The following is a 24519-nucleotide window of genomic DNA, read 5'->3' as shown; positions in this document are numbered from 1 at the left end:
CATTCACCTGGATCTGCGCAGACAGCATGTCTCTGAACACCTCAGAATCCATTGGGCTGCTTCTGTCCTGTGTCACGTCATCAACAAACACTAGTGTCCCAGTGCCACTAGCAGCCATGCACGCCCAGGCCATCACACTGCCTCCACAGTGTTTTACTGATGATGTAGTGTGCTTTGGATCATGAACTTCTCCACGCCTTCTCCATACTTTTCTCTTGCCACCATTCTGGTAGAGATCATCTGTCCAAAGAATGTTTTTTCCAGAACTGTGCTGGCTTTTTTAGATGCTTTTTAGCGAAGTCCAATCTAGCCTTCCTATTCTTGAGGCTTATGAGTGGCTTGCATCTTGCAGTGTACCCTCTGTATCAACTTTCATGCAGTCTTCTTTTTATGGTAGACTTGGACATTGATACGCCTACCTCCTGGAGAGTGTTGTTTACTTGGTTGGTTGTTGTGAACGGGTTCCTCTTCACCGTAATAATGATTGTGCGATCATCCACCACTTTTGTCTTCCATGGACGTCCAGGTCTTTTCGCGTTGCTGAGTTCACCACTGCTTTCTTTGTTTCTCAGGATACTGTAGTAATTTCTCGCATGGTTTTTTCTGTTTTCTCAGCTTAATGATGGCTCCTTTCACCTGCATGGAGAGCTCCTTTGACCGCATGTTGTCTGTTCACAGCAAAATCTTCAAAATGCAAGCACGAGTCCTCTAATCAACTCCAGGCCTTTTATCTGCTTCACTCATAATGACATAACAAGGGAATTGCCCACACCTGCCTATGCAATAGTGTGGAAGTCAATTGTCCAATTACTTACAAGCCCATCAAATGAAAGGATTGTACTTTTTTACTTTGTTTAAAAAATGCTGTAGTTTTTCACATTTCTGTGCAATCTTTTTGTTCAACCCATGGAATAAAAGCTGAAAGTCTGCACTTCAATAGCATCTGAGTTGTTTTATTTAAATTCAGTGTGGTAATGTGCAGAAACAAAATTAGAAAGAATGTGTTTCTGTCCAAATATTTATGGTCCTGACTGTATGTCTTAATGAACAATCTGTTTTATTCTACATTTAAAAATCTGAACAGATGGATAAGAAGTAAAAGAAAACTCATCTAGGTTGTAATTGAAAAGTAATCTGTAGACATTTTTTTCTTCTTAGGATGTACTATTAGTTGAATAGATTTGCACGTAATCAGTTCTTCCCCTGTTAATTGAGCTAAATTGTGTATTTTGTGTCTATTTGTACAATTCATTCTACACTTCAGTTTTGACCAAAACCTAAATGAGAGTATCAGTAATGTAAATAAGGTTAAAATGTAAATAAATTTGCAAGTTTTTATTAAAATGTCTTCCTTTATTTATGTCTAAACATACTGTAGGTTAACATATTTTTTGTTTTGTCTCCCTCTCGCTCTTCCAGAGTTTTGGGAGGAAATTGAAAATAGACAGACATCAGATGAAGGGGGTCAGGCTGGTACAGAATGATGCATGAGGGGCAGGCTGGAATAAATGTGTGTCATTCAGGACTTGGTCTTCTATCATAAGGAAAAACGTTTCTCATGATAACAGAGTAGTGTCTTCATCACGAGAAAACAGGCAAAGAAAAAGTAGGATAGGCCGTTATTTTAGAACATATAGTATTTAAACTCCTTTTCAATCATTTCTTTATTTTACTAAAAGTGATGCCACTTTTACTTGAGTAAAAACATTTGGATAGTCTCCCACTTCTGCAAACGTGTGCCTGCAGCTTTAGGCAGAAATGTCACATGTAAGAAGGACGTCACAAAAGTAGAACAAAAGGTCCATGCAAAACACTTTAATGCTGTCAATATCTATCAAACACTATTCTTTGACAGACACACCACATCATTTACAAACATTCAGTAAACTGTTCGCTGTAAGAAGACACTAATAGGAGTTCACAGTTTTCACACTGATCTTTAAGGACAGGTCAGAAATCAAAGTTGACTGTATAAAAATGTACTCTTTAGCACCTTAGGTCTGTCACCAGTTAGGCTGAAATGTGGGAAATAACGTAACACTGTAATAATTCAAGTCAGGTCAACTGCACAGAGACTGCTGGGAAATTCGAGCCCTAATAGGAATGTGCTGATGAAGTTTGAGGCTTGGATTAGGAGTCATAACAACAGAAGACTCCTTCAAGGCTTCTGCAGGAAAAACAGAAAGCACTTCCAGGCAGCCGTGAGTATTGGTGAGTGGTAGCACCAAGTAGTTGCACATTTACGTTAGCAGAAACACCCAGACGTACGCACATTTAGAGAGTCAGTGAGTGAACATCAACATCTCCTTGTAAATCACAGTTTGGAGCAGCAGGAAAAAATTGTGCAGTTTTTCAGTACTGATGAATTCCAGGTTCCATCCAGTTATTTTACAAATAAATAAACAAGACTGTTTGTGCTGAAACCAAAGAGTGTCTTGATTATTTTCCTCCAGGTGAGAGTTTGCCGCTCTGGTGTTGATCCTGGCATTCCGTGGTTTGTTTGTTCACGCGCTCTCCAGTGTTTCAGATTCACATTAGCACACAGGCCGCGGCTCAGACAGGAAAACATCGGGCTCAGCTGGTGGTCTGGTATGTAACAGAGCTTCCCAAGTAAAATTTGAACAGATTTTGTTGGTGCTTTAAATTGAGAGGCAGTTTGTAAACATTTTTTTGCAGGCGGACAAGCACACCTATTTGCTTAATCCAGCCAGGCAACAGTTTTGTGAAATTGCAGGACCGGAGTGCAGACTGATCAGAAGTCACTTCGTTCACTTCCAAGATGAGACCAAAAGAAGGATCCCAGAACACCACCTAATGAGGAGGTGCTGTGTTTTTTTGTCACGTAGTTTCTATCAACAAGGCACAGAATGAGAACACAATGAAACTGCTGCAGGTCTGCGTAGGGCACTGGAGAGTCAGGATGGAGAGAATCTAGTCCTGACTGACTCGTCTCTTCTCCAGAGTCATTTTGAGCTCCTCGTTGAGTGCTGGGAAGAAACAGTAGAGTTTCCTTTTAGGTTTAGACAAAAATAACGGCAGCAGAAGAAGCTGAGAAAGCCCCTTACTTTGTGTGAGAGGTGAAGGGGAGTGGATGAGCCGCCTCATCGGGTTGGTGGGTGAGGCCGGCACTGAGGAGGTGAGGATACGACGGTCTGGTGCTGGAGACCTGGACAGCGGACTAGTGCACCAGCGATCTGCACAGGAATGAAAGTAACCCTCATTGATGAAGTTTGGTTCTGTCTGTATATTTATAAGATTGGGACAAACCTTGTTTTGGAGGCAGGGCAGGGGCTTTGGGCAGTGGGCTGGTGGGGGCAGTGTGCAGAATTTTTTCTCCATTTTCATCGTTGGCAGAGACATATGCTGACAATGAAAACAATTGATAACGTCAAACTGTGAGGATGAGACCTGACGGATGAAAGAAAACTGAGGAGTGCTCACTAATGTTTTCCTCATAAGGCTCCTCCAGGAGGAACGGCTGCAGAGTTCCTGCTGTCTTCTCGACCAAAGCGTCAATGACGTCATGAAGTGTGGCACAGGGAATCTAAAAGAAGAAATACCATTTGTATTACAGACTTTTTGGGCTTTTCAATGTCTTAACTTTTGTACTGTTGCTACAGGGTATCGCCATGAATTTTGAATATAAAGCTGACTGTTAAATGAGGACAAGGTCACTTTTGAAGACCTTTTACTTCCAAACTAGGTTTTATTCTGAAATGTTTTTTGCTCTATTATTGTTAGAGATATAACTGGGAAGTATCATTAGGTAAGAGAGACATTTATTTGCCCCCATGTTTATGATTGGTGTTGAAATACTTTTATAAATATTGATTTTTTTTAAGTATTATGGTGACACATTTAAATGTTTAAATTTTTTTTTTAAAGTTTTCTCTTATCAGACACAAGATTCAACGTGAATTACTCCTATGATACTATATATTTCTTTAAAGGAAAGTTTCATTACTTGGTCCATCAATATTGTTAAAGACTCGCTCCAATGATGATCTTGTTGCATTTTTCTCGTGATGGAGGACATGAGATGGAATGAGATGGAGTGATGGTATTTAGGATTAAAAACTGTGTTTCGAAGTATTGCTTTAGTCTAATTCTGGAGAATCAGGAGCAGACAAAACAAATGCTGTTGCGAAAAGTCTGTAGCAGTGATGAAGGTGTTACAATTGACAGGACACAAGCACCCTGCTCCGCCAAAATCCCATGCATCCACTTGTGGTTGGCTAGATCCATGTATGTCTTTCTCGTCCTTGGAGCTGGATAGCTCCAATATTGCTCACCATTTTTGTTTCACAAGTAATGCTGGGTTGGGGTTGTGAGAGGCTTTAAGCTAGCAGGAGAGTCTTTTTTTAATTTATTTATTTAACCAGGAAATGTCCTATTGAGATTAAGTATCTCTTTTTCAGGGGAGTCCTGGCTAGGAGGAAACAATAAGTTTAAACAAAGGGATGATGGAAAGTGTGGGCAGGCTTACTATGCACCAACAGACCCACCCACAACCAGATTCTGATGAACTCCTGCTGGTCTGCAGAAACTAGGTCCTAGAAAACCACACAGGTTTTTCTATTTGGCCTAAAAACTGCAAAATCATAATTAAACTACCACTGGGAACGCTTTTATAATAGATCAAAGAAGATTGGAGTGGGACTTTAAGAAGAGGATCTGTTTCAAACCAATAAAAAAAGACTTCTGTATAGAAAGTGAGAGGACAGGACAAAGGAACGGTCGGTGGTGAATCTCCCTCGTGACGGTTCCCTGAAATCTCCAAAACCTTTTTTTTACAGTTGCAACCACAATTTGGTCATAAAAGTACCTGTGGTGTACTATCTTTTATCTAAATGTCTGGCTGACAGTAATCAGCCAAGTAAAGTGGCAACTACAAACACTGCAAAGTGAAATACACACAAAAAAGTATTTACATCTGTTAAACCACTGCAAGCCTAAAACAAAAACTAAGAATGTGGCAGTCCTGCAGGTCTCGTCACAGCTTTACATGACATTTTGCTGTTTCATTTTAGAACAGTGCAGGAACAAACCTCTGTTTGCACTTTAAATTCCCACTGTGCAACAATACTCCACTACTACTTCAGCCATTCTTTATTCTGTGACTTCCCAGAAAAAAACTTGTAAATTGGTCACATAAAGTGTGTGCAAATCTTTTTTTTTATAATGGTAGGGCCTTTCTCATTAGGGGTCTGACTGCAAATATTTGCATGCACAGCAAAAATGAACAGCTCAGTACATAGATAGGGATTGGGTGGAGTTGAGTAGTTACACATAAAAAAGCTCCTGAAGACGTGAAAGAAATAAAAAATAAGGTAAAGGAAAACTGTGTTTTGGATCTTTGAAGACAGTTTTATGAACTAAAAGTAATTTTGCGTAAATAACCAAAGCAGAATATTATTTCAGTTTTATTATCAATCGCGCCAGCTCAGGTGAGGAAAACAAAATCCGTACATGGATCAAGTCATCTGCAAATGGATGAATCAGAATGAAGCGGAACAAGAAGCTTGTGACCCACCCAGCGTATTTTATGCATGACAAATACGGTATTTTTCCAACTGAATTTCTTGTCTGCTCCTGATTCACAACAATTTGAATAAGGAAATACTCAGAAATGCAAATTGAAGCTTCATTTTCTTTATATATGTCTTCCATCATGGGAGAAAGGCTACAATAACATGTTAAAAACACTAAAAACTGTCAAATTAATAACACCAGATCTAAAAGAATGTGAACTAAGCACACTTACTGGGTTTTCGACATCGATGATATACCCACCCTGGTCTCTCTGAGTGACTCTGTAGTGCCTAAACACTGACCTAGAGAAAACAGAGCAAAAAACCAAACATTTTGACAATATGTAGGCTGTTTTGCCAACTCAGTGTCCTGATGTTTGACAGGAGTTTACCCATTTAGGTCCTGTCTTGTTGTAACAGCCAGTGAACATCCATCTCTGCCTGGACGGAGCAACATATTGCCACAGTCTGGGTGCCTCTCCAGAAGGACCTCAGCCTCTGTGCGGGACACGGGACGGAAGCACCTGCAGGACGATGGGGATGCATTGATGCAGACGCTAAATGGAGGTGTGCGGCAAAATCGTACCACTTACGCAGGAATCTCCCCCACTAAAGGAACCGAGAGGGGTGAAGGAGGCGCTCGTGCAGGGTTGCGGGTTCTCCGCCTGGACCTCTCTTTGTCTACCACCTCCTTTAACATTTGTAGCTGGCCTGGCAACAACGTGAGGCTCGTAGGGACGTTCAGCTGTGATTAAAAGGAACAAACAATAATTGTTTGACATTTGAAAATAGCTGATAATAGAGTTAAGAAATAGATTGATATTCACATCTATGACAGAGTAGAGGAAACCTTTCCAGAGCTCCCGGGCTTCTAAATTTGGTGCCTGAAAAACAAAAACACATCTGTGATCCCTGAGATTTGGCGAGCTTTGATTTTTGTTAGCACGACAGGCTCACTGTGAGTCGGGTTTCTCCATCCTTCATGCGGAGGATGAGCCTGGCAGCCTCCAGGTTTCTGTCTCGGCTGCTGTCATCCTTCAGGGACACAAACCCACCAAGGTCCATTTTTTCCACATACTGTGACAGACAGAGGAAAATTCAGACCAGTGCAGTAAAAATAAATAAAAGCCCAAAATTCAGAAGAAACAAACCCCTTACATGGCTGTCCTTGGCATTATTGAAGAAGTATAAGGAGTTCCCACAAAGGCAGGTCCACAGCCTCCTGGACGCCTGGCATATTGAGAAAATGAATAAAAGGAATTGGTGAGGATTGTTGTTTTTTTCCAACATCTGTGCTGGAAATTTCGGTTTCTATCATTTCCTGTCCCAGGAGATGGATAGTAAGTGAGCCTCAGCTGTGATCAATCTGACAAGAGAGCAGCAGCAGCACACTGCACCTGAGCCTTTAGGACATTACATGTAATGCCTTGGAGGCAAATCAATGATGTGCTGCAGGCAGAGTAGTTGAAACCAGCCATGGAGGTGAATTTACACTTTTGAATTGTAAAAACCTTTGTGTTTTTAGCAATTTTAGTCAACACTTCATTCTGCGTGGAAATGCGTGTCGTGTAATCTGTGCGCAACATGCATCCCCCCCCGCAACAACCAGAGTCACAAACATCCAAGCTGACAGCTGCGCTTTAACATCCGCTGGAATTCCTCGATTCCCGGCGCGCGCTGTGATCCGTGCGTAAATGGTTGCTCGATGTTTTCCCCTCACCTTCGGCGTCTGCGAGGGAAAGAAAACAAACGGCAGCTCCACCTGCGTGGGTGCCCACGCTCGCCTCGCCCATTTCAATCACAGCAAGCGAGAAAGTTGACATCTGTCTGTCTGGGAATGGTGGCGCACAGTTTGTGCGCGCATCAGCATTGCGCTTCGAACCGCCTCACCTTCTCCTTCGGCCCTCGCTTCTCCAGGTAGCCTTCGTAGTAGCAGGGCGGGAGCTGCGCCCGGGCCCCCCCTGAACCGGAGCGCTGCCTGACGGGTGCAGCCGCCATGAGTGTCGCTGTCAGGGCACCGACTGAGGACAAAGGGGCGCCGAGCAATTCGGGGACTGACACGCCTTCCCCTATGTGATAGAGCTGTGGCTGTAATCCAGCAGCTGCCTGCTGTGTCTGCGCACACGCAGATTGTGTGTGTGCGTGTGTGAGGAGGGAGTGAGGGAGGGGGGGGGGGTTAGATTAAAAAACATGACAGATGAAATATAAAGATGTTAAAAGAAAAATCAAATTTGTGAAAATAAAAGACACTCCAATGCAAGTTACTTAACATTTATTAAAGATAATAAACGGCAAATGATACACAACACAAGAGAAAAGGCACAAGTGTATTAATCCACGCAGTTTGTGGATAATCCAGGTCAACCCCACCATTTCTTTAATACAGAAAAATAGGACATTGCATGATAGAAGGCTTTTAATAAAGTTGCAATTAAAAAGTTTTCACAAATATTTCTTTATAAAAAATGTGCATGACAGAACAAAGCTTGAAGGCTGCTAATACTTCAATTATGTTGGAGATCTGAAAAAGAATAGATGGATGTCAGCTGCAGACTCTTAGCAGCCACACAGATTGATTGATGCCCCCCCTAAAAAAATAAATCAACATTAATATTTAAAAGAAAGATGCAAATCGGAGCCCCCACTCCCTGATTATAATATTTTTCTGTGATTTAAACCCACACCTGACCCCCCCCCCCACTACTCTGAAACCTAAAAGGTGCATGTGTGGAATATGATTCCACACACAGACTAATGATCCTCAGAGCCACTGGGGGTTTGGGTTGGGACAGATAATGAGAAAGAGGGTGGATGAGGGGGCAGGTGGTGAATAGGAGTAGTGGGGGAGGGCACAATCCACCCCTGGGTGCCCTTCCCATTTGAAGACTTGTCAGTTCCACTTGCAGTTTAAATAGAGATGGGGAGAGACGAGTGGGGCAGGGGCGGTCTAACATGGGGATCACGAGGAGAGGAGCAAGTTGGCATTTTAGGCAAAAGGACAAAGCCTGACAGCTCATCGTTTGCCAGTAATAGGCTTAATTGGCACTGAAACCAGACCTTTCTTGTTTGTAAACTCAGATTACAATCCCTGTAAGGCAGCGTTTCTGTTATCGTGTCTGGAGGAGTTTCTATCTGAAAACGGAGACAGCTTCAAGAACGCCAAGCGCACTTCGTGTTAATTTCCATGCTCCAAATCAAAGCACGGCATACCATACTCTAAGGGGGGAAGAGTAAAAACACAAACAATTCAGAAAAAGCCCTGAAAGACAGAGTGACACTGCCCGCAGCATCAATAGAGCCTGGGAAAAACACCAGGAACATGTTATAGCTGGACAATGAGGGGGTGGGTTGAAACCATTGCATATATCGTCAACTATAGAATTTTTTTTTTAATAATCACACGCATTAATTAAAGCAGTACCGTTTTAAATGTTCTCAGCATGTAGTAAAACCTATTGCGACGTTTTAAAAAGACATTTTTGGAGTTCATAGTGTGATAAATGTAACGTCAAAGTAGTGTTTCCAAGGAACAAAGCTGCTTCTTTCAAGGCTGGTGGACAAAAACTGTACAGAGAAGCGACAACAATTTCATAACATGCCTTTAAAATCCCCAAAAATTGGGACAAGCCATCCATAATGATTTATTAAGCACAATTCAGATGAAATGAGACATTTCGACTCTATTAATGAGCTAAGACAGGTCTTTCGAACAGTACCAGCAGATGGCAGTGGAGGAGTTTTCAATCCCTAAAAGGCAGCCCCCTTTGATGCTAATAAACAAGACACAACTATCATAGTGAGGCTTAAAAACGAGGATAAAGGAGAGTGAAAGTATCATGTTGTAGTTCCAGTATAAAAGGGAAACATTGCATAAACCACAAGTCAAACAATAAAGGTTTACCTCTTGAATAGTGTTATACATATATGTTCTCATTTTTCTTTCAGCTTTGGTTGAGGAGCTGTAATGTGCAAAGTTGCATGGGTGCAAAAGATGATAAAGACTCAGGATATGTTAAAATGCACCTATAACAATATGCAATCCCTTTCACTTAATGCACATCCCTTCAAAATGAATGTGTTCTTAACTGTAAATGCATTACAAAACAGTCTTGTGAAATCTTGTCCTACAAACACACAAAGGTTTGGTCACTTCCTTGCTTTTTCCCCCCACTTTCATTGCAGTAAAAAAACAGGATCTATTGGTTGGCATTTATAAACTTCCATCATCCTATTGGTTTTTAGTGACGTTCTCTTTATTGCTTTATTCCCTTTAGTATGGCAGGGGCACCATCACTTCCACATAGTTGGTGGGAAAGTATCCAGATCTTCCTTGAAGCCTTCCCTCATACCAGTTCTCATCGATTTTAGAGACCAAGGTGATGATGTCCCCCTCACGAAAGCCCAGCTCTCCGTCATTCTCCGGCTCAAAGTCGTACATGGCTTTACAACAGGGGTCTGCTGCAGAAAGAGACCGATGTTAGCAGAGACACGTCACAAAGCAGATAGAAAGCAGTCCAGCCAAGAAAAGAAGGTGCGACTCCTCTGTTACAGTTTTTTTATTTTATTTTAAAGTCTCACTCCGATCATCTTTTAATCTATTGTAGAAGCGTTCCCTCTGGTCTTTCAATTATAAATATATATTTTTTCCCCTTAAATCAAAAACCTATTGTTTTCTAGGACATCCTTTCTGCAGAGTGGCAGTAGTTCATTGGAAATTCGCCTATGAATTGTGGGCGGAACCGGTGCTGCTGAGTTACCATCATTGGTTTACATGCTCTTCACTAGCTTACAGGCCCTTACAACCCCAACCTAACATTACAATCAAAGTTAGGCTTAAAACATTCCTCTTTGGATTATTCAACTCAATTTTATTTTTATAGCCCAACATTACAATAATCGTCTCAGTGGGCTTTGTAATAAACATGAAATCATTAAGAACATGAAGTCATACAGTTCAATATTTAATGGCTAAACTAAACTAAACTAAACAGACTACGCTAAACTGAGCCTCCCTGCCCTTACACCCTCTTAGAAACCTGAGGGGTGTCCACAAGAAGGAGGGATCCTCCCCCAGGACGGACAGGCGATGTACCATGACTGAACTGAAGAAACCAGACATCACTGAGGTTTAATATTCTTTTTCCAGAATCAAATTTTTTTAGGAGTTTTTCCTTACAAAGAAGGAGGGTCTAATGGCAGTTTAGTTTAGTTTAGCCATTACCTATTGAATTCTATGACTGCATGTTCTTTATGATTTCCTGTTCATTGAATAGGTTCATAGAACCTGCGTCAGACTGGCGACCTCTGCAGGATGTCCCCTGCTTCAGCCCATGTGTGGCTGGGATAGGCTCCAGCAGCCCCGTGACCCAGAAAGGGACCAAACGGGTTCAGAAGATGAATGAATGATGAATGTAGAATTAGCGGTATGAAGCCCATTGAGATGACTATTGTTGGGCTATATAAACAATAATGAATTGAATTACAGGTGCAACAAAAATGGCGAGCAATATTGGAGCTATCCAGCCATACAGTTTTAGCCAGATTCTAGTTCAGACGAGGAAAACAAAGACATACATGGATCTATTTGTCTGCAAGTGGATGCATCAGACTGGAGCAGAGCAGGGAGCCTGTGGCCTGCCGTAGTAGCTTAATGTCATTGCTACAAGCTTTTTCCAACAGCATTTAAGCATCTACTCCTGATAAACAACTATTTGAAAAAAGAAATACTCAGAAATGCATTTTTAAGGTTTTTCTTTATACATGTCCTCCCTCATGAGAAAAATACGATGAGAATATGTTAAAAACACCATTTTCATCGGAGTGGGTCTTTAATTTGATTGTCTATTCCAATGCCCCCTTTCCACAGGGAAATTTCCACACAACGTGATTTGTGTAAAAAGAGTAAATGTTATGATTTATGAATTTGCCATTATAGTGTTAATATAGAATACCTCTGAACATAGAGATCTGTTACTAAAAATCTAATTGAAAATATCAGAAAAAAAGCTTTTTTGTCAAGATCTTTGAGGCTCAGAGGTTTCAGGAAACAGGCTGTCAGATGCATGAAATTCAGCAGCAATAATGGTCTCTTTGTTTAAAAATCCATCCCAATCGAGTGAGCTGACATCTCCATACATCTGCAGTCTTGTGCTGTATTACGTTCTCAGCTGGTAAACCAGACACCGTGAACACTTTTTAACTCTTCAACACCAGTGTCTACATTCTTTAGACCACCGTAAATCTTCAACCGTTATTCAATTAACCAGCGCATTCTGAGGCTCTGATACGCATCACTCTACCGTAGGGAAATGCTCATGCAATCAACTCATCAGCTGATTCTGGCGCGGAAATGGCCAAAGAGTTACGGTAAATCAAAGACTGTGTGGTATTTCGGTGTCACTGGTGTTATAGGGTTAAACAATGTTAGTAAAAGACTCAAAAACAAGGAACCACCCATCCATTGCTGAGATGCAACAGTCTGAATGAGAGTGTTAAAATGTGTCTTTATGCAAGTCACACCCCGCCCTCATCTCTGTCCACTCACTTGGCTTCTTCTTGACAGACGGTCTTTGGAAGGACGGATATTGGGCGGCTTTATGTTGCAAAGGGACATACATGTGTCATAAAAATGCCAGATGTGCACGCTTGGCATTCCAAGACAGACACACAGACTTACCAGCAGAATAACTTGGGGGGTTTATGGCAGCGGGTGAATATCCTCCGTTTGAGTCATCCTGTTCGTGTCCGTACTCAAAGGACTCCTGTCTTTTTTTGGGGATCTCTCGTTTTGGACGGGACTGAGCATCACTGACCCTGCACAGAATCAGAAGTCTTACAAAATTCAGGGCAACACAAGCATGACCCAGTGAAATAGAACTCTAGACAGTTTGGTGGCTGGATTCTTAAAAATGGATGAAAAATGTCCATTGGGATGTTTGGTCCATCTTCTAAAAATAGTCAAATAGCATTGATGTAGTTTACCTAAAAAAATACAACTCTTAAAAATGTTTTGAAATTGACTCGAATCATTTGGAGATTTTTCATTCAACATACTATAAACTACAAAAATAAACTATGTAAATATATATTTTTAAAATCATATCAAGACCTCTTTTAATATCAACTTTAGGCCAAGAATTTGGAACTTGAGTGCCGACAAAAACAAGCATGCAACCGAGTAATGAAGGTGTGGTGGCTCAGATAATATTTAATACAGTTGATTTAGATCTCAATTTAGGAAGTTAATCATTTGGAATGGTAGCTTATAGGGCTGCACGATATGAAGAAAACTCGCGATATGCGATATTAGTAATTAATATTGCGATAATATAATTTGCGGTATATAAACAATTAGCAAAACAACATAAAATATTATTCCCATTCCATTACAGCAGCTTAAAAATTATACTACAAATGACCCTTGTTGACATAGGAGGCGAACATACAACATAATAGGGTGCCATCCGATTTGTTAACAACGTGAAGGGGTCCATCTGATTGGTCAAATGCAGAAAGGTATTCTTTCAATCCATTAAACACTTCAAGCTGCCATAAGATTGTTTGGCCACATCTAAGGTAACCATTTATTGCAAATTTGCTGTCTTTTGCGATATGCATATTGCACAGCTTGATATTGCGATAACGATAAATTTGCGGTATATTGTGCAGGCCTAGTAGCTTATTTTAAATAATACAATCAGAAATGTTTTTAATCATGTTTGCATGGTCGAACTGCTAAACTGTGAAACACCGCAGCTGATTTGAAAGTGAGAACCCCTCAGGCTCTATGCGACAGTTCGAACTCTCTCACTCTGACAGTTTGTTGTCAAGTTGTATTACTTGTTTGAAAATGTGTTATTTAAAAGCTAAACTTACTCACCTTTAACCTAGAATAAAGCTAATGTAATTAAACAATTGTTTGTTTTCCAAAAACTGCTGAAATACGGACCTCTCTTTTAGCCTGCCATTGAGCTCCTGCAGGATTTGTGTGGCCTCCTGGTGGTACTGAAGCAGAGAATCCACAAAGGCCGACAGCTGACTCACCTGCTCCACCTAGATGCACACAAACAACAAAAATGCAAGACTAAAAGAAAACAAAGACTGGTGCTTTTGTGAACTCTTCTACTAATGTAACAGCGCTTGTTTGTCCCAATATCAGAGGGTCATTCCAGCTTCAAATAGCTTTAGATTAGGCGTGAAAAACAAACATACAGGAGCGAGCAGGTTGGACAAGCTTGCTGTGGAAAATAACCCGGCATGTCAGCTGACTGACAGAACTATGTTTTTTGTGGTTAACTAATGGAGATGCAGACAAAAGGATTTCCAACACATGCCAAAAAATGCAACAAACTTTTTTTTCCAACAAAAAACAGAATCCTTCATATTTCTGAGCTTCTATGGCATAGAAAACATGAAAATCAAGAGTGTTGCCCTTAAATTCCGACGTTAACTTTTTTAACAAACTACTTTAATGCATAACCATAACATGCGTTACATGTACACTATTATTGTTTTTGTCAACAGCAATATCAGGTTTAAAGGCATTACCAAAGAGAATTTGGTTTAAATAAAATTTTCTCCCAATAATATTATGTTATGTCATAATCCTCTATGAGAGATTGTACATTCGTGTGTTGTGCTCTATAAAAAAATTAAATCGTGACTTTTTCTTTCACTAAAAACAAACAAATCATCTTAGGAACATTAGTATAAAAAGACTCTTTAAAAAACACCACATTCCAGGTTTCCATTTGACGGTTGAGACTTGTTTAGATTCACTCACATCAGTCTCCAGCAGGTTATACATGGAGGTCTCGGCCAGATCCCGGGACTCGTGGAACTTCTCCAGGGCCTGCCTGAGCTCCTCATCTGGGATTTTACCTTGACGCTTCTTTTTGTAATCATAGTCAAGACGGCGGCCCTCCAGTTTCTTGAGGTGGTGCTGGGAGTAGTAATGCAGAAGACATTTAAGCAGGGCACCTCTCATGATGGTTGAGTGAAACTCTTTATGCCATAGATGAAACAAATCACACGCGGGCATCTTATCTGCTTTGTATCAAAGTTAGTAAAAGCTGAGCCCTCTGAGGAGTTGACTGGATCTACCTGAATGTCCTTGATATCCTTGTCAGCAACTGCCTGCAGTGGGTCAATAAAGTTCTGCTTCACGTCAATGTCCAGAGAGTCCTTGACCTCAGCCATCCTCTTCATCGTTTCTCCAACATCTAATAGAGCCCCACCTGAAGAACACACCGAAGAATGTTTGAAAAGTAAACATGGAGTGACGTGATTGATGCTGATTTCAATGAGTAAATCTTTACTTAAGTAGTCAGCAGAAAAACAACTGCAGTTCATGGACATTCTCTAACACAGGCCGACCATTGTATTAGAAGCGAAAGCTTCTGCCAAACACTAACCTTTAGGAGCATTAAATGAGGGAAGAATTTTATGTTTTCTATCACAACTCCACTTTTTAGGCAAATCCTCTGATAAAAGAAAGCCCCAAATCCGATCACACATTTCTCTGTGAGCACCAGCCCCTCCCAATCCACAAAAACGAGCGGGTTCTGAGAACAGCCCCTTCCTAGAAGAGTCTGCGCTGCCAGCAACCCCGCCCACGTTCTCCACTGAGTTAGCGGTGATCGGCTAAACGTTTTGCTGTTATATGCACAATATGCACATCCATCTTTGCAAAAGTTCAGATGTTGTTTGTTTTCGTGGGGGAGACGCAGACACGCTGCTGACTCTAGGATGACGTCATGAAATGGGCGTCACCCACAAGGAGCAAAAGCCGGTGTTCTCTGAGGTCGAGTCGTTTTACTTCCGGGTAGGAAAAGAACTCACGAAAATAACAAATATTTGATTAAAAAAAGTTCTTTTTAGTGCCAAAGTAATAAATGATCACATACATGGCTTTTGTTTACTATAAAAGGCTTATGAAAAGCATGGAAAAAGTCCTTTAAAATCTTTAGCACAGTCAAGTTCTTCGTCTATTATGTTTGTTTTAAAACATCATAGAGTTGAGCCACATAGATGTGATCCATGGCTTGACTTTGTTTACAAAGGATTTACATCAGTGCTGTGTCTGAAAATACTCACAATAGATTGAACATTTATCACAGTATCAGCCTGAACCGTACACATATCGCAAAAGACGGCATTAACTGTGATGGACGGCTACTGTAAAATCAGTGTTGCCGATAACGGATTACAAAATAATGTATTACTGTAATTTAATTACTTTTGTCAGTAGGAAAGTAAAGAAACGAATTACAGTTCAAATTTTGCTATTAAATTACAATTACTGGACTACAGAAACCCTCGTTACTTTGTTACTTAGGTTTTATAGGCTTTGATATTTATTTATTTAATATAAATAAATAAAGAAATGGAATAACTAGCCCGGGCTAATGCTAATGCAGACAGACAGAGAGCGGTCACTACAGACAGGCATCACTTCAAATCAAAGTCTGATGGCTCAAAGACCAGACGAAGAGCAGCAGACCAGAGCCCACGCCGTACAGTGAATAAAACTACTCTGAGCTGTTCTTGGATGAGAACCACACGAGCCGAAAAGGTTTTTTCTCCAAATTCTTTCACCCTTTCTTTTTTTTTTCCCCCTAAGCGGCATGTCAATATGGGTTTGCGCTACACTTGCAGCAGGGCAGAACTGTGGAGGACAGGGAGAGAGGTGCAACAAAAAGAATCAACACCCACACAAACGTAAAGGAAATGAGTGACAGCAGGAAAAGAAGCAACACCTGAACCATTTCAACTTTATGGATCATACAAAAAGGCAGGATTTAGAGTCTGCAAGAAATAATGGAATCTAGAAACAACCTGAGAACTGTCAGAATCTTCTACAAAACAGGATGATCACTGACTGAAGAAACCAGAAGAGCTTCAAAAAGATGAGACACTTAGTATTTTTAAAGCTTTACCATGATTAATTCAAATCTTCTTGTTGTTTTTTTCTTTTTTTTTTGTACATTTTAATTTTTCTATTTTGTGCTGTGATCGCTGTGTTTTGTGTTGTTTTTTTTTAAAGTTTGTTTTAAAAGGAAAAACCCAAACATTTTTGAGTAAAAAGTTGAATTGTAAATAGTTTGTTTTTTTAGATTTTAGCATTTCCTTTTTCTGGTTTAGCACTGTGCCTCATCCCGTCAGACTGAATTCTTTGCATTTGAGGAGAAAGAAACTGCTGGAGGAATTTAATAGTTGGTGTTTTCAAAAGGTTGGCTTAGTTTCAGGTTTGATAGATGTGACTCTAACTTCATAGATACAGGCACAACCGTTTTTTCTCACTTCTCACTTTCAGGAGTGGTATAGACCATATATATAGTACGGTATTTTCGTGTCATCATTTTTACACTAGTGAATTATGAGTAAAGTAATTTAATTACAATGTCAGCCAGTAATTAAAGTAAAGTAGCAAATTGAAATAGTAAATGGATTAAAAAAACACCCTTAACACATGTGACCAACTGGACAGACCCCTTTTATGTTAGATGCCCACCTCCTTTGAAGACGTGGGTCATTCAGCTTCTAATCGGTTTATTCCCCGTCTGAATCTGTCTGTCGCAGGGCCACAATCACACACCCATACACACTCACATTACATTAACCTGTGAAGCATATTTTTGGACGGTGGGAGAAAGCTGGAGTCCCTGGAGAAAACCCACGCATGCACGGGGAGAACATGCAAACTCCACACAGAAAGGTCTCCCCATTGATGTGCTTTTTCAGGACCCCCAGCTAGGACTTGAACCAGTGGCCTTCTTGCCTAACCACTCCACCAGTGAGCACCCGATGTGGCTCATTGGCAGTATAAATTATATTGACTTTTATTTAAATAAAACTGTTGCAGAGAAATGGAAATGATGTAGTAGTTGTTTTTGTTTTGTTTATGTATTGCAAGTCATGTTATCATCACAATATTGACATCACTTATTTCGCACATCACAAGGTTTCCTCATGTAGAAAATACTGATAATGGGGAAAAGCCTAAAAACAGCTCAGTCCTGTCCTACCTAAAAGCCCTGACATCCCTGATTATTCAGGGTAATAAAAACAACATAGCATCTTTGCTTAAGTTAGCATATGTGAACAAACACCAGGGAAGATATCAGCTTTTACTACCCACCAAATCCTGTTCAGGCTCACATGGATGCTGGAGCCTATCCAGCTACTGCTGAGGAAAGGTGAGGCACACCCTCGACAGTTCACAAGTCCATCACAGAGCCACAAAGAGACAACCACACATACTCACATTCACACTTAAAGGACAAATAAGAGTCAACAATCAAGTGATGAATGAAGGATGCTTTTTAGAAAGTGGGAGGAAGCTGGAGTTCCCTGACCCCCCCCCCCCCCCCCCCACGCACACGCACACACACACACACACACACACACCCACACACACACACACACACACCATGTAAACTCCATATAGAAAAGACCCAGCTGGGATCTGGACCATGGCCTTCACGCAAACCACTACACAACTGTGCAGCCTGGATTTGAGAAATGTGCGGAAAAAATTCCTGCCAGGAAACTTTGCATAAAACAACTGAAGGTTTGCCACAGATGAACCGGTACATTTGAAAAAGCCAAATAAAAGAAAACAAGCCATTCTCTGCTAACATCTCAAGTGTTTTCTGGTTCCTCGTTGAACAAATTCTCCTTTGCATGCATTCATTTTTATTAACATAGACCTGTTACGCCTTTTAAATAGTGATGCGTTGTGTGAGGAGAATAACGTGTGTGTGTGTGTCGCAATGTTTCAATAATTTGAACATGTGGTTACTTATGTTTGAGGAACAAAAACCTTTAAAAAGATAGTCAGTAACAGTAACAAGTAAATAACAAAAGATCTTTATTTAATTCAAAAGAATCTACTAAGGTCTTTGGAAGCCTACCAGTCAAATTAGATTTTTTCTTAAATTTAGGATTAAATAACGTTTTCTTTTTTTAAACACGCATCAAAAGTGGCCTTTTTGACTGATGCTCCTTGTTTACCCCAAGATTACAGTGTTTTTTTTAAATCAGCATTAATTCATTGTTTTAAATGAAAAATGATCACAAATCTTGTGTTAAACGGGTGAGAACTCTACAAAGGTGAGCTTCTGTTACATCTCTTGCCATCTGATAAGAGGCAAATAAACCGCTTGAGCCTATATGCAAGTGCTTGTGTAATTTGGAAATACAATTCACTGTTAATTCTTGGCGAAAGAGATATTTCAAACTGCTGTGTGAAACTTACCAAAGTTAGTGTCATCCCCCATATCTCGACCATATTTCAACATGGCTTCTCCCAGAAGGCCCTCAGGCTGCGGGTACCCTGGACTCTTCACCTGGCCTCGGATTTTGGACACCGTGTTGAGCATGGTAAGCTTAGCTCTTGTTGCTGGATTGGGCTGAAGATATTCTGTCGTTTTACTGATCACCTCCAGCATAGCTTTGCTGGTGATGTCTGCTTTCTGTTGACACAAGGTAGGAGAAAAAATTTTACAGTGTAATAACTCAAACAATGAGAAAAGTACACAACATAAGGCTTTACTTGATCTAGCTCAGGAGCTCTTACATACCCTTTCAAGCTCCTTGAAATCTTCATCAAGTTTGGTTCCCTCTGCACCTCCGACTTTTTCATTTATCATCTTCGAACACAACAAAATATGAATGAATGACTATGACATTGCTGGATGGTCAGATGAGATTAACTTTAAGTATTGTTGACATAAATGCAACAAAAAAATGTCAAATCCCTTAAAGTAACAGGAGGTGGTGTTATATTGCTCAAAGGTTAATGCAGAAATAAGACTCAGGATCTACACAGACCAAAAAAGGACAATGTGTGTCATACAACAACTACACAAATCCAGCAAACACACACATCTGTAAAGTTCAAATGAACACCAAACCTGTACTGAGAGGAAGTTTTAACACCTGATTTGTCAGGCTCAATTCCTGACCTAAATATCATTCTATACTATGACAGATTTTAGAAATAAATAAAAAAAGATCCTCAAAATTTAATCTTTGTAAATAATTACTAAGTTGTCTTTAAAGGATTGAAGGATGTGCCGATGCACTTAGAATTATGAAATATGCCCAGAAGTCAAAGAGTCCAACATTCCTTGGAAACCCAGTTTTCCATTAGCTAACTATGTCCAAATATATCCTGGGAATTGTGCATTTGTGTCGGCCAATTGACTGCAAGTTATGGCACGAAAAAGAGACGAGTGCACAAGTGTCCAATGTAGTTTTTTTTTAATAAATCAGAAAAAGTTTTTTAAATCTATTTGAAACAGGATCTGTAAAGTAGTTCGCCCCTAATTAGCTGACTAAAAAGGTTCCACCAGTTACAACTTACTTTCAAATAATCAAATAAAAGTGGTTGATCTCTGCTGTTTATCTTGTTGCTGTATAGGTGACCTTATTTTTGATTGAATTCATTTCAACTGCGACAACCCGACAGTCAAAAACAAAAAATGTAATTTACATTCTGACCCTCGTATGGATTTTTCTGTATTTATGGACACATCCATTTTTTATAGCTACTTAAAACACAGGCATCACTAATGTCACTAACATTATCCACTTGTGGGCCAAAAGTCACAAGTGTGATAGCTTAATGACATGACTAATAAAACTGCTTCTTTACTTGCCCATGAGGGTGTGTTTATTTTAAAAATTCTGTTTGAAAACCATGTGTGGCCTAACACACAAACCAAGTGCAGCATTTTTTAAAGTTTACTCAAAGGTTTTCTTAATAAAATGTAGATAATATTGTTTTTTTCTAATTTATTCTACACACACAAAAAGATGACATAAAATAACACCATAATTATCAAGAAAAGGTGGAGCGTAAAAGAAAAAACATTTTTAATGTTCATTTGATTTTTTTATTCCTTTAACAATAATAGAATTTATATTTACAATAGATTCAATCCATCAGTCAACGGTATGCTCTTCTTCCTCAAAAAATGTAATTTTGAGAATGTTTTTGTGTATATCTTGTTCTACTTGTTTAAGATTTTTACTGATTTCACAAAATCACGTTTTGAAGTACAGGGTACTTTCAAGTGTAGTGTGAATTATAAGGTTTTTTTAAGTCATTTTCCCTCTCAATTCTATTTCCCTTCTTCCTTCATCGTGAATGCTTTGTGTTTAGCAATAGTCACATTTAAATATTTATTAGCAAGGCTCCATTTTTAAAATAAAACGGGAACCAACTTTTACACAACTGATTACTCAGCTTTACACTAATTTTTTCCACTTTAAGCTGGACTGGAAATATTAACACTAGGAACACATAAAAAAATGATTACTATGTGGAAACTATTTTCAAAAGACAAATAAGTTATGGTACGGTATTCAGTATAAATGTCAATCATCCCAAGAAATAGGGGACAAAAAAAATGATTGTGCACAAGCTGTACTGCGAAGAACCAAATTAAAGAAATTCCTTCCATGGACTCACATTTATTGAGGTAATTGTTTTTCCCTTTATAAAAGATAAAAACAATAAAAAAAAAAGAAACTACATTGTAATATCATGACTCACTCCCAGAAGTGCTCCAGAGAACCCAACTACCCCTGGCTGCAGCCTGCAGAATGGGTCATCATAGTGGAATGCTTTGATTGCAGAGGAATGTGAACACGCTGTGGAATGTTAGCCCCGCCCATGCTGAGCCCGTCTTCTTCTTTGGTGGTTTTACAAGTTTCCATGTGCAATATTGCCACCTACGGGTTTTTAAGGAGTTTTTCCTTACTGTGAAGGGGGGGGGTCTAAGGGCAGGGATATCAGTTTAGCTTAGTCTTTTTTGTTAAAGTTTAGTATTATCCTAATGCATTCTTTGTATTCATGATCCCTTTTTCATTGTATGTGCTAAAATAAAATAAAAATATTTAATTGAATTAGGGAATTTCTACCATGATTCCTGCCTTCTTATGCCTTTTACAAGTTTCCATGTGCATGCATTAGGGAATTAATAAATTCTGTCTGGCCTCACAGACTCAAAAAATAACTCATTGGATGAACTCAATTTAATTGTTTTGTCAGGATTTACATCCAATAAATATGAGTAACCCCACCTCAAAGTAAATTCTTCCATGTAATGAAATATAATCGAGTTAGTCGAACTAAATTTTATCAAGAAAGGCAAAGGAAAAAAAAATAAGCAACAACGGTCTAATGCTAGATTCGAACTCAGAACCTCTGAGTTGTTAACCCGCTATCTAAGCCACTGAGCTATCACTCCGGTGATCACGCACGTGATCATGATCGTCTTTCCTCTTATTGGGAGAAGCCGAGTTGAAGCGATTTCATGCCACAGTTTCGTTTTTTACGTGGAAAAAGCGAACTAAAGTTTTCACTTTTGAAAAGTCGAAGGATTTGAAGGACTAATAGTCATACCAGGCATTACATTAGATGAAGGAGTTGAACATTTTAAAAGTTCAATGGTTAAAATAGGTGAAAAATTGTAGCCGTGAGACGGCAAAAAGAATAAAGAGAAACAGGAAAACAGCATTCAACAGCATGCCCCTTACTTGAACTCAATTATTTTGGATTACTGGAGTTATAGGGGAAACTATTTATACATTTTGTGTTAGGTCAATTAAATGTAGATACAATCTTTTAAAATAAATATTTTTAAATAAAACATACAGAATTTTATTGTGTTACATGAAAGAGGGGCTTGAATCATTTTTTTGAGTGATACATAAAAAAAATTGCACCATTCAAATTTTCCTCCTTCTGTTCTCTTTCTTCCTCATACAATTCACAATGACACAAAATGTGCTCCACTGATTCTTCCCCTTTCCTGCAATCACAACTGCTGTGACAAAGGTGAATCAAATGCACGGGCTCAGCGTGGGCGGGGTTAACATTCCACAGCGTGTTCACATTCCTCTGCAATCAAAGCATTCCACTATGATGACCCATTCTGCAGGCTGCAGCCAGGGCTTACTCAGAGAACCAGGAAAAGTTTGGTAAAGCTTGATGGTTATGCAAAACCAAACCGGCGTGTTTGGAGCCATAATTATAAACATTGAATGAACTAAAATGAGCAAAAGCAAAGCAAAGTCTAATAATAATATTAGGTAGAAACATAGTTTTGACATTGTTTTCACATGACTAGAATTCTTTTGCACACATGCACACCCAGTGGTAATGGAACAGTGACGTCATTTAAATGACAGTGTGTTCAAACAGTCACATGTTGTAAAAAGTCATTATTACATTTCATAAAAATCCTACAAACTTTGTTAAGATCCAATTTATTTACAAAAACAGACAAACAAAAAACAAGCAAATATTTGATGTTAGTCACTCAGAGATCAAATTAAAAATAAAACAACAACAAAAATAATATGTTCAAATGGAAACCCAAGATAAATAAGTATTTCTTAAGCTACATTTTCATATATTTAAAAAAAGATAAATGGATCTGCGTAAAACTAAAATTTAAGGAGTAACCAAGAATTTTGCGACTTTTCCGTATCACAGGAGGCTTGGCTATCTAGAATGATCTATAAAAGTAAATTTCAAACAATGGTATAAAAAAAAGTATTTATAAATTTATACAATTACTTTAAAAGCAAAACAAGGTTTAAATCAACTCGTACTTTGGTAAACTAAAAGTTTAATCCACCGCTAACTTAGTTCACAAGTAGCATTAGCTAACTAAAGGGTTAACGTCAACGTTTCGCAGGAACGACTACTTATTTTTTAGTAGTTTGATTACTTTATTACACAAACACGGTAGATTTAATATTAAATATATGTTTTTTGAAATAATAAAAACATATAACCCAACAAAAGCGAGTATCGAAGGGTTTCTCTGATCACTTCAAGTTAAACTACTTGATTGAAGCTAGCTTAAACAGTAAAAAGAAAGCTAACACGCTACCAGGTGTTTGTTTCGTCAACAAAACTGTTCACATTTACCTGAGTTGCTTTGTTAATTTGCTTCCGTAATCCTGCGACGGACATTTTGCACCGTCAGTGTTTCAATCACACCTAAAGAGGAGAAAATCCGTGCCAAACAGATGCTGAGGAGAACTCCGTCCGAGCCGTTCCAGTCCCTCGTCTTAAGACTTCGTACTGTGGACGGGGAACCTGCTGGGCAAACAGTTTCCTGATCCTCAGCGGGTGGGAGGGTCCGCCCGGTCCGTCCGGATGGAAACCAGAAGCTTCAAAAACACTCACGACACACTCTGAAGACCACTTTCCTGGACTTTTCAGCCAAAGTTGTGTTGTTCACGTTATACTCATACGGTAGAGATCATTTGAAACTGCATTTTAAAAGTAATCACTTACTTTGCAATTGTATCGTTTCAGAATGTTATGTTCAGAATTACTTTTACATCGAGTTTGTTGCACATTATGGTTTTAACTATTACTCTTTTGTAAGTTATTCGGACATACATAAGTTTTGGAACATGTAACAAATATAACTGTACTCAAAATATTTATCAGTAAGTAATGCCTTACATTACTTTGTTACAGCATAAAGTAAAGTGGTCCTGTAATAAATTACTTTTGTAAAAAGTTACCATCCCCAACACAGGTTGGAACATACTAAGTTGCACTTCCTAAGGTAAATTTTTTAAATTGAAAAAGAACTAAATTAGTATAGGCCTAATATTTACTTATTTACTTAACCCTTGTGCTATCCTAGGCACTTTAACATTGGAAGTTGGGTCATCTAGACCCACTAGACAGTGCGCTGAACCTTTTTTCTTCAATGATTTGTGATGTTCACTGGTGTCCATGGATTACATGAAATCTTTCCACCTTTATCAACCTTAGTCCTGGTAGGGAGAACACGTCAATGTAAGGGTGGGGTCATCTAAGATAGAACAAGGGTTAAGTAACCTCTCATTTAAAAGGAACTTTGAGAAACAAGTAACATTTACTAAGTTGCGCTTGAGAAAACATTTCTCATCCGAGAAGCCTTCTTAATTCTAAAATGAAAGAGAACAG

At 39.3% G+C, this 24519-nt stretch overlaps 2 protein-coding genes across 3 annotated transcripts; both read right to left on the bottom strand.

Annotated features, from left to right (window-relative positions):
* Positions 1–1799: 1799 nt before the first annotated feature.
* Positions 1800–7676, bottom strand: LOC101162158 (signal-transducing adaptor protein 2). Its single transcript, XM_011486690.3, has 11 exons — positions 7422–7676; positions 6690–6761; positions 6489–6608; positions 6359–6415; positions 6125–6276; positions 5924–6055; positions 5765–5834; positions 3442–3544; positions 3268–3363; positions 3066–3194; positions 1800–2987 (listed from the first exon to the last, which is right to left on the bottom strand). Exons 1-11 carry the CDS (start codon positions 7527–7529, stop codon positions 2932–2934), a joined length of 1095 nt encoding a protein of 364 aa, XP_011484992.1. The 5' UTR covers positions 7530–7676; the 3' UTR covers positions 1800–2931.
* Positions 7677–7786: 110 nt separating this feature from the next.
* Positions 7787–23832, bottom strand: LOC101161753 (endophilin-A2). 2 transcript variants are annotated; one of them, XM_011486689.3, is made up of 9 exons: positions 23482–23832; positions 19115–19183; positions 18790–19006; positions 14634–14767; positions 14314–14472; positions 13480–13583; positions 12208–12344; positions 12076–12123; positions 7787–9989 (listed from the first exon to the last, which is right to left on the bottom strand). In XM_011486689.3, the coding sequence occupies exons 1-9, from the start codon at positions 23524–23526 to the stop codon at positions 9802–9804; spliced, it is 1101 nt and encodes a 366-aa protein (XP_011484991.1). In that variant the 5' UTR covers positions 23527–23832; the 3' UTR covers positions 7787–9801. The 2 variants fall into 2 exon arrangements, with proteins under 2 accessions (XP_011484991.1, XP_004079229.1); XM_004079181.4 differs by lacking the exon at positions 12076–12123.
* Between the last annotated feature and the right edge of the window lie 687 nt (positions 23833–24519).

This window comes from Oryzias latipes, chromosome 17, assembly GCF_002234675.1.
Source record: "Oryzias latipes chromosome 17, ASM223467v1".
NCBI classification, from domain to species: Eukaryota; Metazoa; Chordata; class Actinopteri; order Beloniformes; family Adrianichthyidae; genus Oryzias; species Oryzias latipes.
Note: the sequence above shows the minus strand (reverse complement) of the source record. Positions and strands in the feature narration are given on the sequence as shown.

Coding starts and splice junctions, on each gene's coding strand:
- LOC101162158 (XM_011486690.3), bottom strand. CDS start 7,529: ATGGCGGCTGCACCCGTCAGGCAGCGCTCCGGTTCAGGGGGGGCCCGG. Junction 3,364..3,441: donor GCCTTATGAGGAAAACATTA/GTGAGCACTCCT, acceptor TTTCATTGTCAG/CATATGTCTCTGCCAACGAT. Junction 3,195..3,267: donor TGCCCTGCCTCCAAAACAAG/GTTTGTCCCAAT, acceptor ATTCCTGTGCAG/ATCGCTGGTGCACTAGTCCG.
- LOC101161753 (XM_011486689.3), bottom strand. CDS start 23,526: ATGTCCGTCGCAGGATTACGGAAGCAAATTAACAAAGCAACTCAG. Junction 19,007..19,114: donor ATTTCAAGGAGCTTGAAAGG/GTATGTAAGAGC, acceptor TTGTGTCAACAG/AAAGCAGACATCACCAGCAA. Junction 9,990..12,075: donor GTCTGTCAAGAAGAAGCCAA/GTGAGTGGACAG, acceptor CTCTTTCTGCAG/CAGACCCCTGTTGTAAAGCC.